The sequence below is a fragment of the Barbatula barbatula genome (genome assembly GCF_947034865.1).
Source record: "Barbatula barbatula genome assembly, chromosome: 22".
Lineage (NCBI taxonomy): Eukaryota > Metazoa > Chordata > Actinopteri > Cypriniformes > Nemacheilidae > Barbatula > Barbatula barbatula.
Genome location: NC_136785.1, coordinates 3264179 through 3276447, shown reverse-complemented (window position 1 = coordinate 3276447; position 12269 = coordinate 3264179). Strand labels below are relative to the sequence as shown.

Here is a 12269-nt window from a genome sequence, read left to right as displayed (position 1 = left end):
CTCATCTACTGCACTGTAACTCTATTAACTGCATCTACTCATCTACTGCACTGTAACTCTATTCACTGCATCTACTCATCCACTGCACTGTAACTTCAACAACTGCATTAACTCACCTATTGCATTGCAACTTTAACAGCTAATGTCAATAATTTATGCACACTTAATCACTTGCACTATTGTTTAGTCTAAATTATTATCTGTTGGAAAAATGTTGGTAACCACATTCACTTGCATTGGTTTTGTGGCCATATAATAGAGGTAAATGGGGACTGGCACTGCTCTGATACCAACTTTCTGCAGAAAAAGAAAGTCCCACAGGTTCCAAATAACAATTTCCTTACAGTTTTTGTGCCGTTTTGTTATTGACAAAGCAAATGTGTGGCAAAATGTTTGCGAGATTTGCTGTCTCCAGGCTGTTTCAGTCCAGTTGTCCTTTTACCGATAAAATGGTGTGCGTAATGATATCATACCTTAATAAAAAGCTTTGTCGCTTAAGTTTTGTTATAGCGCAAAAAAATTCTAAACCCAAACATGTTGTGTCCAAACATTTGCAATATTTATTATAGTTTATTAAATTTTTTATTTTTAAAACGTATCCGTTTATTCTGTTTATTAGAAAAAAGCACTGTAATTACATAAATACACAAAAACTAAAATAGAACTCAAATACAAATTTACTAATCTTATATAGAAACATAAATAATAAACAAATAACTTAGTTTTTTAGTGTTATGTTAGTATTAACCTTCTCTTTACCCTGTTCTGATGTCCTTCAAGTTTTCTGATGGAGCACTTGCGCAGGTCTCCAGCCATGTCGCTGTAGGTCTGGGGTCTGGCACTGTTTTCTTTCTCAGAGACGGCCAGGGCCTGGACCAGCTGCTGTGCCGCCCACTGACGGTGTGTGCTGGTCAACCTGGCTGACAGTGCGCAGGCAGCCAAAGCATTAGCCAGCTCCAGCGGGCCGACACGCACACCTGCGTGAGATTTGGGGGGACTGGAGACTTGAGGACTTCCTCCTTCTGTCCAATAACGGAGTTCATCAAGATTTTTTAGAAAAAAATTATATTTTTGTGCGATTCTTGTTTGCACTGGTTATGACAACAGCAGACAGATCAATACAACTATTTACCCTTTAATTCAGCAGATTCGCTTCTTTCCGCACCGTAACGGTATCGGATGCCTTTCTCCGTCAGCAGGGTGACCAAACTCTGCGTGACCAGAAAAGTAGGCGGTGTCAGCTCCCTGGGCTCCTGCGTGGGCCTTTTGTAGGAGGAGCCATTCTTCATCCTCTGATGTGGATCGGTGATGGCGCTGACGTTCATTCCTGTAGCTGCAGCCATGAGATCCTGAGGAGGAGGAGATGCAGACGAGAACGAGAAGACAGGATGATTAAAAGAGCAGAAAACGAGAAAATGATGAGAAGTGTGCAAGGCTAATGAGATGAGAAAGATCAGTGAGCCAAACCGCAAAGAGGATGACATCTCGGGGGAGAGAAACGGATAGCGAGTGCGTACCTGCGTGCAGATATCCACCAATTCTCTGTAGGCAGCAGAACTGTGGGACACTAAACTGCCAATAGCTGAGCTGAGGAAAGACAGGAAGGCGGAGCCTGTGCAATCGCTCACATAGCCACGCCCCACCCCCTGCTGATCCGCAGCTGTGTGGACACGGCCCCCTGCCGCTAAACACATAAGTCGCACCAAAATGCGGATGTCGGCCAAACCCAAAGCCTCGAGACCACTAGACTGGTTACACACAGAACTACTGACAGATACAAATTTTTTTTGAGATTATTAAAAAAAACTTTTGTATTATATTACAGTACAAATATTACTCTGTGTGTGTGTGTGTTACCTGTAGGAGGTTTGGGAGAGCGCTCTCATCACCATGCTATAAGCCAGCAGGATCTGTGCAGTGGAGGTGACTCTCCTCAGAGCCAGCAGTCTCTCCTGAGGCTCCCGCAGAGATGCCGCCTGCTCTCCAAGACTCAGAGGAACAGAAGAACTCTTCAGCTCTGTGCTCACCACACCTGCTCACAAACAATGTGCTACATTTAATTCTCAAAGCCAAAAAGAGAGTGCGAAACCTAAAAAACTAAAGGGAAACAGGAGGTGGATGGTGTCACCCAGGTCATTCTTGGTTTCATGCAATGTTACCTTTGTAAAGCAGGTTGCTGTCAGCACTGACAGAGCCGCTGGCCAGAGCTCCGAGCGGGTCGTGCTCTGAGAAAGGAATCGGGTCGGGAACTGGCTTCTTCTCACTCAAACCCAGTGGTCTCAAAAGAGTCCCAAAATCCTCCAAACCCGTCAACCGGTCTGGGTCCAGATCCTCCGGGTTACCTGGATCCCACTCGTCTAACGGACACACAAACACATTACAAAATTACCACATATTCCTCTGGAATGTAGGAGTGGGAAAATCATCCTTGTGTGATCTCAACCTATTTTTGATCAATCCTTAAAAATGGAAGACATTAAAGAAAATTCTGTCATCATTTACTCACCCTTTCCCTATTTTAAACCTGTATGTCTTTCTTTCTTTCGCAAAACAAAAATGAAGATATTTAGAAAAATGTCGGTAACCAAACAACGGCGATACCCATTCTTATCGATCGAATGGACACAAAACCAATGCATGTCAATGGGTACCACCCATTGTGGTTTGGTAACCAACATATCTTTTAGTGTTCTGCCGAAGAAAGTGATACATGTTTAATGGTGAGTAAGTTATGACAGATTTTTGGATGAACTATGACCTTTATAACAAACAAACATTGAAATAACCTTAAGATTGAATAACGTTATTTAAAAAAACACAACCAACATAGTACTTCACAGCTTTATTTAATGTTAATATTAATAATTAATATTTATTTATGCATTTGAAATATTGCACACATACCATCTGATGTACCATCCAACTGACCAATAAGATCAGACACCAAACCCCTCGCCCTGAAATAACAAAAGTTGTAGTTTGTAGCACTGTAGTTTGAAAACTTTTCCTATGTTCCATTCAATCCGCACCTGTCCTGTTTGGAGCTCATCATGCCCAGGTTGGAAGCCAGATATCTTTCCCTGCATGCACTGCACAAGAGATAATAAGGGCTGCCCGATCCGCATTCACCTCCAAACCAGCCGTCCACGTAAGCCCCGTTGCTGCGGTAACCACGGCGACCAGCGCTTTGACCGCAGCCCGGGTGATGTCGCTTCATGTGGTTGTTGAACTGAAGGGTGAGAGTGCTGCACAGTTCACACTCCACCATCTCATGAGCTTCTGGATGTTCCTCTCGTCCCTGGGGGTGAAATAACAAACAACGGATGAAAACCGTTATAATTGCAACAAATATTAAAACATAAAATTATAGTCTCCAGTACCTCCACCATCCAAAGCGTGTCCCTCTCCGAGCTAATGAACTCTGGGGTGAGAAGCTCCTCGTACGGTTCTTCGTGGTACGGGTCGTCCATGTAGCCCAGTTCAGACTCCTCTTCAGCCGCAAACGGATGCGTTTCAGCCCGCTCGGGCCACTCTGACCCACCCACTTCCTGTCTGTACAGCATAGGCACAGGACTGGGAGATGGGGAATCTGAAACCATCACAACATGCGAGACTCGTTTATATTTGACATCGAATCTCTAGTCGCTCTGAACTCTCACTGCGTCTGAGTCTCACCTGCTCTTCTGAAGGAAGTCCTCTGGCTGACACCAGATCTCTGTCTTCGTGCGGGAGGAGGTCTGTTTCTTGTCAAGTGAACATCTAAAAAGTTCTCTCTCTCCACCAGGTCCAAACCTGCTAACAAACTGGCAAGAGATAAAATAAACAGGTCAGAATACCTGCAAGTGCTGATGCTGTGTGTAGTTATATTTATTGCTAAATAATTACATTTTTACATATTTTCCGTGTGTCTTTATTCAAGCATGTTATGTAATTCATAATAGATTTGTAATTTGTACATGTTAAACCGTAATAATACAATAAAATAACACAATTCTTTGCCATAATGCCATGTTTTCTATAACAGACATTTTCCAAGTTTCCTACTTTAAGATTATAGGCATATTTTTCATATTTCTACATTTATATTATTCCATTTTATTATTACTACCTCCATCTGCATTTTTCCACAGTGTGCTTTCTGTATAGAAGCTTTGTGAAGAGCTATACAATTACAAAATCCCTTTTTTGGATTTCGGTAAAGCAGATTTTTATCGTGAACGGACACTGGTTTGTTTATATAGTAAGGGAGGACGCGTGTGTGCAGATTTTAAGATATATCTCGGATGGCCTGATGTAAATAAACAACCAATCTGAATTCTAGGGTGAATTATCGCTTTAACTTTATTTAAATAAATGTTTTGGTCTTATCTTTATTTTTATTGAGAGTTGGCCAGACTTCATTTCATTGCTATTTTTATACTTAAATAACTGTTTTTTGTGAGCAATAACTGCATTAACCACGAACCCCAACTAAGGGGATATGAGACCAATCTTCAAGTTATAGTAAGCAAGTGTGTATAAATGTGCAAACCTCTCATTGTGTTGCATTCACAAAGTCATTACATTATTTCAGCGAGAGACATCCAGAAAGATACTATGTGGTAGTTTTTCACCTCTCGTTGGGCTCCCTGCTGTCCTGCAGGGTCAGTGGGGCAGGAGACTCGGGACACTGCAGTGTCTCAGGACCTTCAGATGAGGGCGTATCGGTGGCGCCCCCTGCTGACGAACCCTCTACCGCCAGCTGCTCTTCAGTTAAAGGGTGTTCCAGCATCCAGCTGGCCAGAACCTCAATGGTGCGAGAGTCCACCTCGCCCGTGACCCCTGGGAGAGAGGTCATAGAACAATATGCTACCACTACCCAAGAAAGTGATTCAATAAACATTATGATTGACTCTTGACTTTATTTACTTAATTGTGAAAACATTAATACGAACACAAATAGACTTTGTGAAGTGCTCCACTAATATTTCAAGAACAGGGTGAATTGAAGAGATTGTCCACCCAAAAATGAAAATTCTGTGATGAATTACCCTTAAGTTGTTCTAAACCGGTATACAGTTTTTTTGACAACCATTTTAGCAACCGACATTTATGGGGCACCATTGACTACCGTAGAAGAAACACAAAAATAAGATATTTGGAAGAATTTAGGAAAACAAACAGTTCGTGGGCACCTTTGACTAGCATTTTTTGACTACCTCAGTTGCTTACAATCTGCTTAATATCTTTCGTCTATACAAGTAATGTATACCGGTTTGGAACAACTTGAAATTGAGTAATTCATGACAGAATTTAAATTTGTTGGTGGTGCCCCTTTAAATTGAAGGGCTTAGATGGGACTTTTAAGTGCATTTAGTGCAATAACAGCATACTCGGATGACAAAAAACTGAGACACGACCTAACCCAATAACCTATTATTGATATTTCTGAATTGGCATCATTAAACAGCAGCTATTTGTTTCCCAAATTTGACAGCAGTTTTACTGTAAAAAGCACATCACGCTGGTCTTCCTGTAAGCACTTAGTACCTGCTGCCTCCATGGCCCTGTAGATGTGTCTCATTGAAAAGCCCATTTCAAGTAATCGAACAGGGACAAACATTTGGGGCTGTTCTAAGGGACAGAAATAAAAAGGTTAAACGTGTGTCTGGGCTGGACTTATTTCTGTGGTTGTTTCAGAAAACATGATTCTTATTCTGCGATTTATGATTTATGAACGATGCGGCACAAGGTTAAGTCTGATGTGCTACTGTATACAATACAGGTAAGAAAAGTTGCAATGAAATGACACATTGTACTGTCTTCTTTTTTGGTATTTAAAAAGTTACACTGAGACCACATCAAAAGAATCTGGAACCTTGTTTAGATCTACCTCGTAATAGACAGAAAGGTTTAGAAAAAACACATTATTACTGTACATAAAAGAACTAAATCTTAAATATTTCTTATTTATTTTTTGAGTATCTTGTTTATTCTGTCAGAGCGTTACACTAACTGTATAATTTTTTTATTAAAACTTTTTTTATTAAAACTATTCAAAATAAATGTATACATCTTATTTTGTATACAAGCAAATGTAATTATTTGCAAGTTTCAAGATGCCATTCAATAGGGTGTGAAATTCCAGAAAAAACTAAACGACAATTTCTCGCATTCAGTTAGTATATGACAACCAAAATAATCAAACATGCGAAACATGCACTGACTGTATTCTTTTTATATACAGTGAAAGTGAATGGTGACTAAAGCTGTCGAATTTCATTTTGGGTGAACTGTGCCGTAGTTGGACATTAAACTCAAATCTCGATGCTTTTCTCTGTTGTCTAGTCTTACCCACAGGCGTCCTGGTCTGGCCGCAGGGCTCGAGGAAGCTGGTTTGCTGCTCAGTAAACCCCTCACAGGATGCTGAGCTAGTCAGGCTGAGCCCGGGGGGCAGAACCGGACTGTGGACAAGACCTGCCAATGTGGGAAAACGGGCCAGAACCATCCGCCTAGAAGAGCCCAGCCACACACACCCGCACACACAAAAACAGAAAAACTGCTAGCACCCAAAGCATTTGATGTGGGTTTTCATAGCGTTTTATGAGCATGTGACTCTAGTTATCAAGCCGTGCTTAGATTTAGACAGTTACACACACAGCCACAGCTGTACATACACACACACACACACACACACTCACCTGTGTTCTCACACGTGCTCTGAGTGACCTGTGTGTGAGTGTGTGTCTCATTTGACAGCGATCTGGAGTGACAACATCCACATAAGAAGGATGCTACCATGTGTTTGTGCGTGTTAAATTCACTATTTTATGCATTGATTTTCTCAAAATGTTACGGAGAATGTTAAATGATCTGTTTCACAAGTAAATCAGATACTGATCAGAAACTCACTGCAGCAGGTTGATGGGCAGGAACGGGTTAAAGTTTTCCAGGCCGTCAGCATGCAGGGCTGTAAGAAGGGATGCTGTGAGGTCATTGGTGGAGGGGGAAGCTGATTGGCCGAAGATGGCGGTTCCCTCAGAACCGTTGCTGTACAGTGAGACTGAACTGGATGATTTGGACACGGGCTGAGATGAAGAATTACCTGCAGAATCTAAAAACACACGAATCAGGTTAAATCACACATTAACTGTGTTGTTGCTGTGCGCTACATACAATAATGACAACTGTTGATTGAGTTACAGTGCGGGGAAACATAAAGAGACCATTTAAATTTTTTGTTGTTTTTCAGAATTTTTGTTTCATTCTGTAATCTACAAACAATACTTCTGCCAAATGTAAAATAAAAATATTGTTTCTATTTGCATTTATTTGCAGAAAATGGAAACTGGAAAAACAGGTCAAAATAACACAAAAGATGCTCTGCAAGAAAACAAGTTCATATTCACTTTAAAGCAATTAAACAGTAATATTTGTCCATGACAAAAAATATTTCTTATGTGACAATCTTGATTTTTATCACAGTTTTCGTGTGTCTTGTCATGCCGTCAGTCTTTCAGATTAGTGTTGGATGACTTTGTCAATCCTGAGGTTTGATTTTGTTGAAATTCAACAGACACTGGACTGGACTGACCAAAATACCATACCGTGCATGGTAGTATCTCCTCTTTGCCCCGCCTCTCTTAAACGCACAGATTTTTACAAAGCTCATCGCTCTGAAAAGCAAGGTGTGCTATGATTGGCCAGTTAACCAGTGCGTAGTGATTGGTCGAATACTGCAAGCGTGTGAAGGAAATGTAGTTACAAAGCAATTGTACCGAACGTTTCAGGCAGGTCTGGGTGAGCATTCGCTTTTAGATAGAATGCATCTTTTGTGCCGACACTTACATTTTGACAATTTTACGTCTCTAATACATGCATGCATGGGCAACTTATAACTAGGGCTGCTCGATTACGCCAAAAACCATAATTGTGATTATTTGGGCCAATATTGAGATCCCGATAATTTAACACGATGACTCATTAACCCATAAAACAACATAGAAAATCATTGCTTTAAACATTGAATTTAACTGAAAAATAAATGTAAAGAAATAGCACTGCTGAACCACTGTAAAGAAAAGGGTGCGCTGTGGATTTATACTACAAGAAAAGAGGATCCTTGCTAAATGGAATGCGGCACAATAATCGTTTGCTTGGGTTATTTTGTCTTGTAATTAATGAAGGCTAAAATTGTCGATTCATTTTCGATTAATTGCACAGCCCTACTTATAACAAACCAAAGACACACAAAAACGTATTCACGCCATATGACCCCTTTTAATGTTTTATGCTGAAAGCTGCAATCCATAACTTTAGCCTCTATATACCCAACTGTGTTTATTATAACTCATTCATAAATGGGGTGGATCTGTACAGCAGAACTGTGGCGATTTGTTTTTCATTTTATTATTTTATTGCTTTCCTTTAAATTTGTACAAATTAAGATACAAAAGGTTCAATTAAACTTTGTCTGTAGTAAATTCTCTAAAAAATTGTGTGTACAACAAAAATTTTATTGAAAATTGATAACCAAGTAAATATGTTGTTTAAATATCAATTGATTCCTGTTACTTATTTCAAAATACAGAGATATTAAATCCAATCCACTATCATTTATGGTTTCAAATGTTACGATTTTGATAAATGTTCGAATTTGAAAGTTAAATTGTAAAAACTTTAATATATTTTTGATAGTTTCAATGAAAATCATGCATTATTTAAAGAAAACGCTCTAGAGAAATGTGGCTTCACAAAACATCAAACCTTTATCTCTAAAGATCCAAGAAAACGCTGTGTTCAATAAAATGTCTTTTTGAATATTTCATAACTTTTGCATTGAATACAGCAAGTATCAACATACTAAAACACACTGGATTCTAGCTTAGTAAAAACCAGGTACAAACCCTTGTGTTCCTTGTTTCCATCCTCCTGCAGTCTGCTCAGCGCTCCTTTAAAGATGATGATCTGAGCTCTTTCGAGATCTGACAAAGCCACGGCCTGTTTGATCGGACAGGGTCTGACCGCCCACTTCACCATGCTCCGTACCACAAACTGTAGCACAGAGCGCAGCTCTGCATTTTCCTCCCCGTCGGCAGAAGTCCTCGCTGGATCAGGACTAGTTATGTTGGCCCCTGCTTCCGATCTGGGAATCAGGAGAAGGTCGGAGATTTTCCCGCAGCTCAGAATGACAGCCAGAGACTTCAGCGCCCCCAGCAGGAGGTAGGAAATGCGTATGGCACGTAGTTCCAGAGCAAAGAAGTCTGCACGGGGTTGTAGTGCAACTATCAGGGGACAGGGGGTGCCACCGCACTCTTCATTCGATTGCTTCAGAGGTCTGAACGCATCATCTTGGGTGTCCCCTTTCCTCTCCCCGTCCACCGAGCAGGCCATTCCGTCTTCGTCCATCATGATGCGTGCAATGTCCTCGTCCAGGCGCCTCTCCAGCTCGCTGCGCGGTCCACCCTCTGAGCTGATTCTATTCCGGGGCAATCCGGACGTCCTGGGTGGCGACTCTTGCTCTTCTAAGATGCCCGTCATCAGGATGAGGTCAAAGAGCACAGACGGTTTGAGACCGCAGCAGCGGGACATGTCCAACTGGGGTACGTCGCACGGTTCCAGCAAGGAGAGAGGGGTGTCGCTAGGTGACCAAGAATTCAGGAAGCTTTGGGTTAGTGGGACCACAGCAGGTCACAAGCAGTATGAAGATGTAGAAGTGAAACACAGGAAAAGATAGAAACAGGGTGGAAAGGATATAATGATTAGAAAAAAAACTAAGAGGACAAAAGACAAATACAAGACAAGGGAAGTGATATCGAAAAAGAAAAGAAACAGACATGCAACTGCCAAAAAGAACAGGGCAGATATAAGACACATACAACGATTACAATGACGTCTGTATACAGATAATGACAATGCTGGTACACATCCCATCAATAACATCCCAAAGAAACTGCGTGTCCTCATGTACTTACCTCACAGTAAAATCTGTCTCTTCCCACTGTAGTTTAGCCAGTGGGCTTCCCTCTTTCAATACCCCGAGAAGAGTTGCCCGTCGCCCGCTGGGTTTGTGCCGACAAGTCCCTCCGGCACGGAGACCGCTGTCCACTCCTCCGATGAGGGCCATGACAGGCCAGACCTCCGTGCACAAAACGCTCAGCTGGGTATCAGAGAGACCCGCTGGACCGGAGAGGTGGTCTGTAGATGTCCCCACATCAGCCCAAATAGAGCCCCTCTCTCTGTTCACCTCACATTTATCATCCGATTCATTGCTGGTAGAGCCTGGTGTCAAAAACAGAATACAACATCTTTAAAAGTCATTAAAGTCATCTGATGAAAGACTTTGAAAGCATTGAGATCCATGAAACTCCTTTTTTGTTCTTCACTTCACAGGCTGTTTGGTTTAAAGCATTCTCCCAAATATCGTTCTCTGTGTTCATCAGAAAAAATAAATTATACAGATTTGGAACAACTCGAAGGTGAGTAAATGTTGACAGAATTTTCATTTTTGGGTGAATTATCCCTTTAAGGCCACACACAGTAAATATTTCCAAAATATCAATCACTTAAAAAAACAAAAATAAAAGAAATTCATCAAAGTCTACTGACTGATTTTGCAGTGCGCTCCCTCCCTCATGAGTGGATGGATCAGTTGTAGCTTGTTTAACATGTGCTGGTTGATATGATGAACCCATTCGTCATTGACATACAGTCGTCTCAGCAGCTGAACGATGGACTCCAGCAGGACTGTCGCCCGCGGGCTGCACAAGGGCTCACCTGGCAGAAGATCGCTTGGCATCCCACGCATCTGCAGGTCACACAGCGCCACCTAAAGTCCAGAGGGAGAAAATATAACGTACATGTGCATGAACCATTTTAAAAAGATTGTTATTTAGCTATTGGTGTGTTGATTTCAGAGATCCCAACCTTTTCTCCAGGGTTGCTGCTGTAGAATAAAACACAGGGATAGAGTTCTGTGGCATCTACACCTTCAAAAGCCAACTTGGGTTCCTATTCGCCCCACATAAAAACACATTTAACACCGTGGTTAGTCCAATCAGACTTCAATTACAAAAGACTCAATATTACAAAATTCAACACTTACCCTGTTGTTTTTGGCAAAGGAGATGGTTCTAGCCTCCATGTCTAAAATGCAGGTTATGGTATCGCCCTGGGTGAATGAGGGCAGGGCTCGGCCCAGTTCTCCACCGTGATACAGGCTTCCGCTGTACGCCCGGTACAACCACATGTCTGTTGTGGTCCGATGGTTGAAGTCGCGGATGGGCCAGCGGGACACTCCGATACACGTCCCCTCATTCCCCCTGTTCTCTTTAGTGATATAGAACTGTTGGAGACAAGATGACAGAGGTCAATTGCAGATGTCTAAAAAGATTGAAATTGTGTTAAAGGCATAGTTCACCCACAAATGACAATGCTGTCATGATTTACTCACCCTTAGATTGTTCCAAACCTTTATAAATGTCTTTGTTTACCTGAACACACAGGAAGAGATTTGGAAGAATGTCAGATCTCACCCACCATTTACTACCATAGTAGGGAAAATAAATACTATGGGAGTCAATGGGGGGGTGAGATTTGACAATCTTCCAGATATCTTCCCGTGTGTTCAGCAGAACAAAGACATTTAAACTAAATGATGACACAATCATAATTTTTACGTGAAATATCCCCTTTTGTTTTGTTGAACACAAAATGAGATATGTTGAAGAATTTAGATGAAAAAAAAAACTGTAGTAGATGGAAACTGAAAATGAATAACATTCTTCAAAATATCATGTCATAGATAACTGTCATAGATAATATAACTATAACTGTCTCCCTTTTACTCTCATAGATCAAAGAGAGGAAAAGAAAGGGTCATTTAAACAGTTTTTGGTTATGTCATAGGAAACTTTTTTTAAATGTTGTACCTTCCAGATAAAGCATCCTGATGTAATTGCAGTGGTGGCCAGACCGTATCCTTTACCGCCCGACCCGTGGGACAGTATATTCCCACTCTCCAGAGAACAACAAATCAGCTTGTGAGGATCAAAGGAGAAATCCCCAATCGGAATACATTCATCCTCACTTCCGCCCTGTGGGAATACACACCGAAGACAATATAAACTGTGTTTGAAGTGAATATGAATATAACGTCATGATGGATAAAGATGCGTTTATATACCTTATTTGAGATCTCTGAAGCTTTTTCTTCATGTTTTCTCAAGGCTACGGGTTCTTCCCACATGTATGCGGATAAAAGGTTAAACAACTGTTCTACAATCTAAAAG

At 41.3% G+C, this 12269-nt stretch overlaps 1 protein-coding gene across 1 annotated transcript in view; it reads right to left on the bottom strand.

The window, feature by feature from the left end:
• LOC306911281 (putative E3 ubiquitin-protein ligase HERC1) overlaps nt 1–12269 on the bottom strand; it is a 57829-nt gene that overhangs the window by 25270 nt on the left and 20290 nt on the right. The window contains exons 32-51 of the mRNA XM_079486511.1: nt 12164–12262; nt 11910–12074; nt 11084–11323; nt 10906–10989; nt 10584–10807; nt 9954–10217; nt 8886–9643; nt 6892–7093; nt 6334–6491; nt 5530–5613; nt 4614–4821; nt 3676–3803; nt 3381–3589; nt 3030–3298; nt 2905–2957; nt 2160–2357; nt 1858–2032; nt 1518–1767; nt 1133–1349; nt 760–1022 (exon numbers count right to left, since the gene is read on the bottom strand). Of these exons, the coding sequence (XP_079342637.1) occupies nt 760–1022; nt 1133–1349; nt 1518–1767; nt 1858–2032; nt 2160–2357; nt 2905–2957; nt 3030–3298; nt 3381–3589; nt 3676–3803; nt 4614–4821; nt 5530–5613; nt 6334–6491; nt 6892–7093; nt 8886–9643; nt 9954–10217; nt 10584–10807; nt 10906–10989; nt 11084–11323; nt 11910–12074; nt 12164–12262 (4248 nt within the window). The remainder of the gene's footprint in view (nt 1–759; nt 1023–1132; nt 1350–1517; nt 1768–1857; nt 2033–2159; nt 2358–2904; nt 2958–3029; nt 3299–3380; nt 3590–3675; nt 3804–4613; nt 4822–5529; nt 5614–6333; nt 6492–6891; nt 7094–8885; nt 9644–9953; nt 10218–10583; nt 10808–10905; nt 10990–11083; nt 11324–11909; nt 12075–12163; nt 12263–12269) is intronic.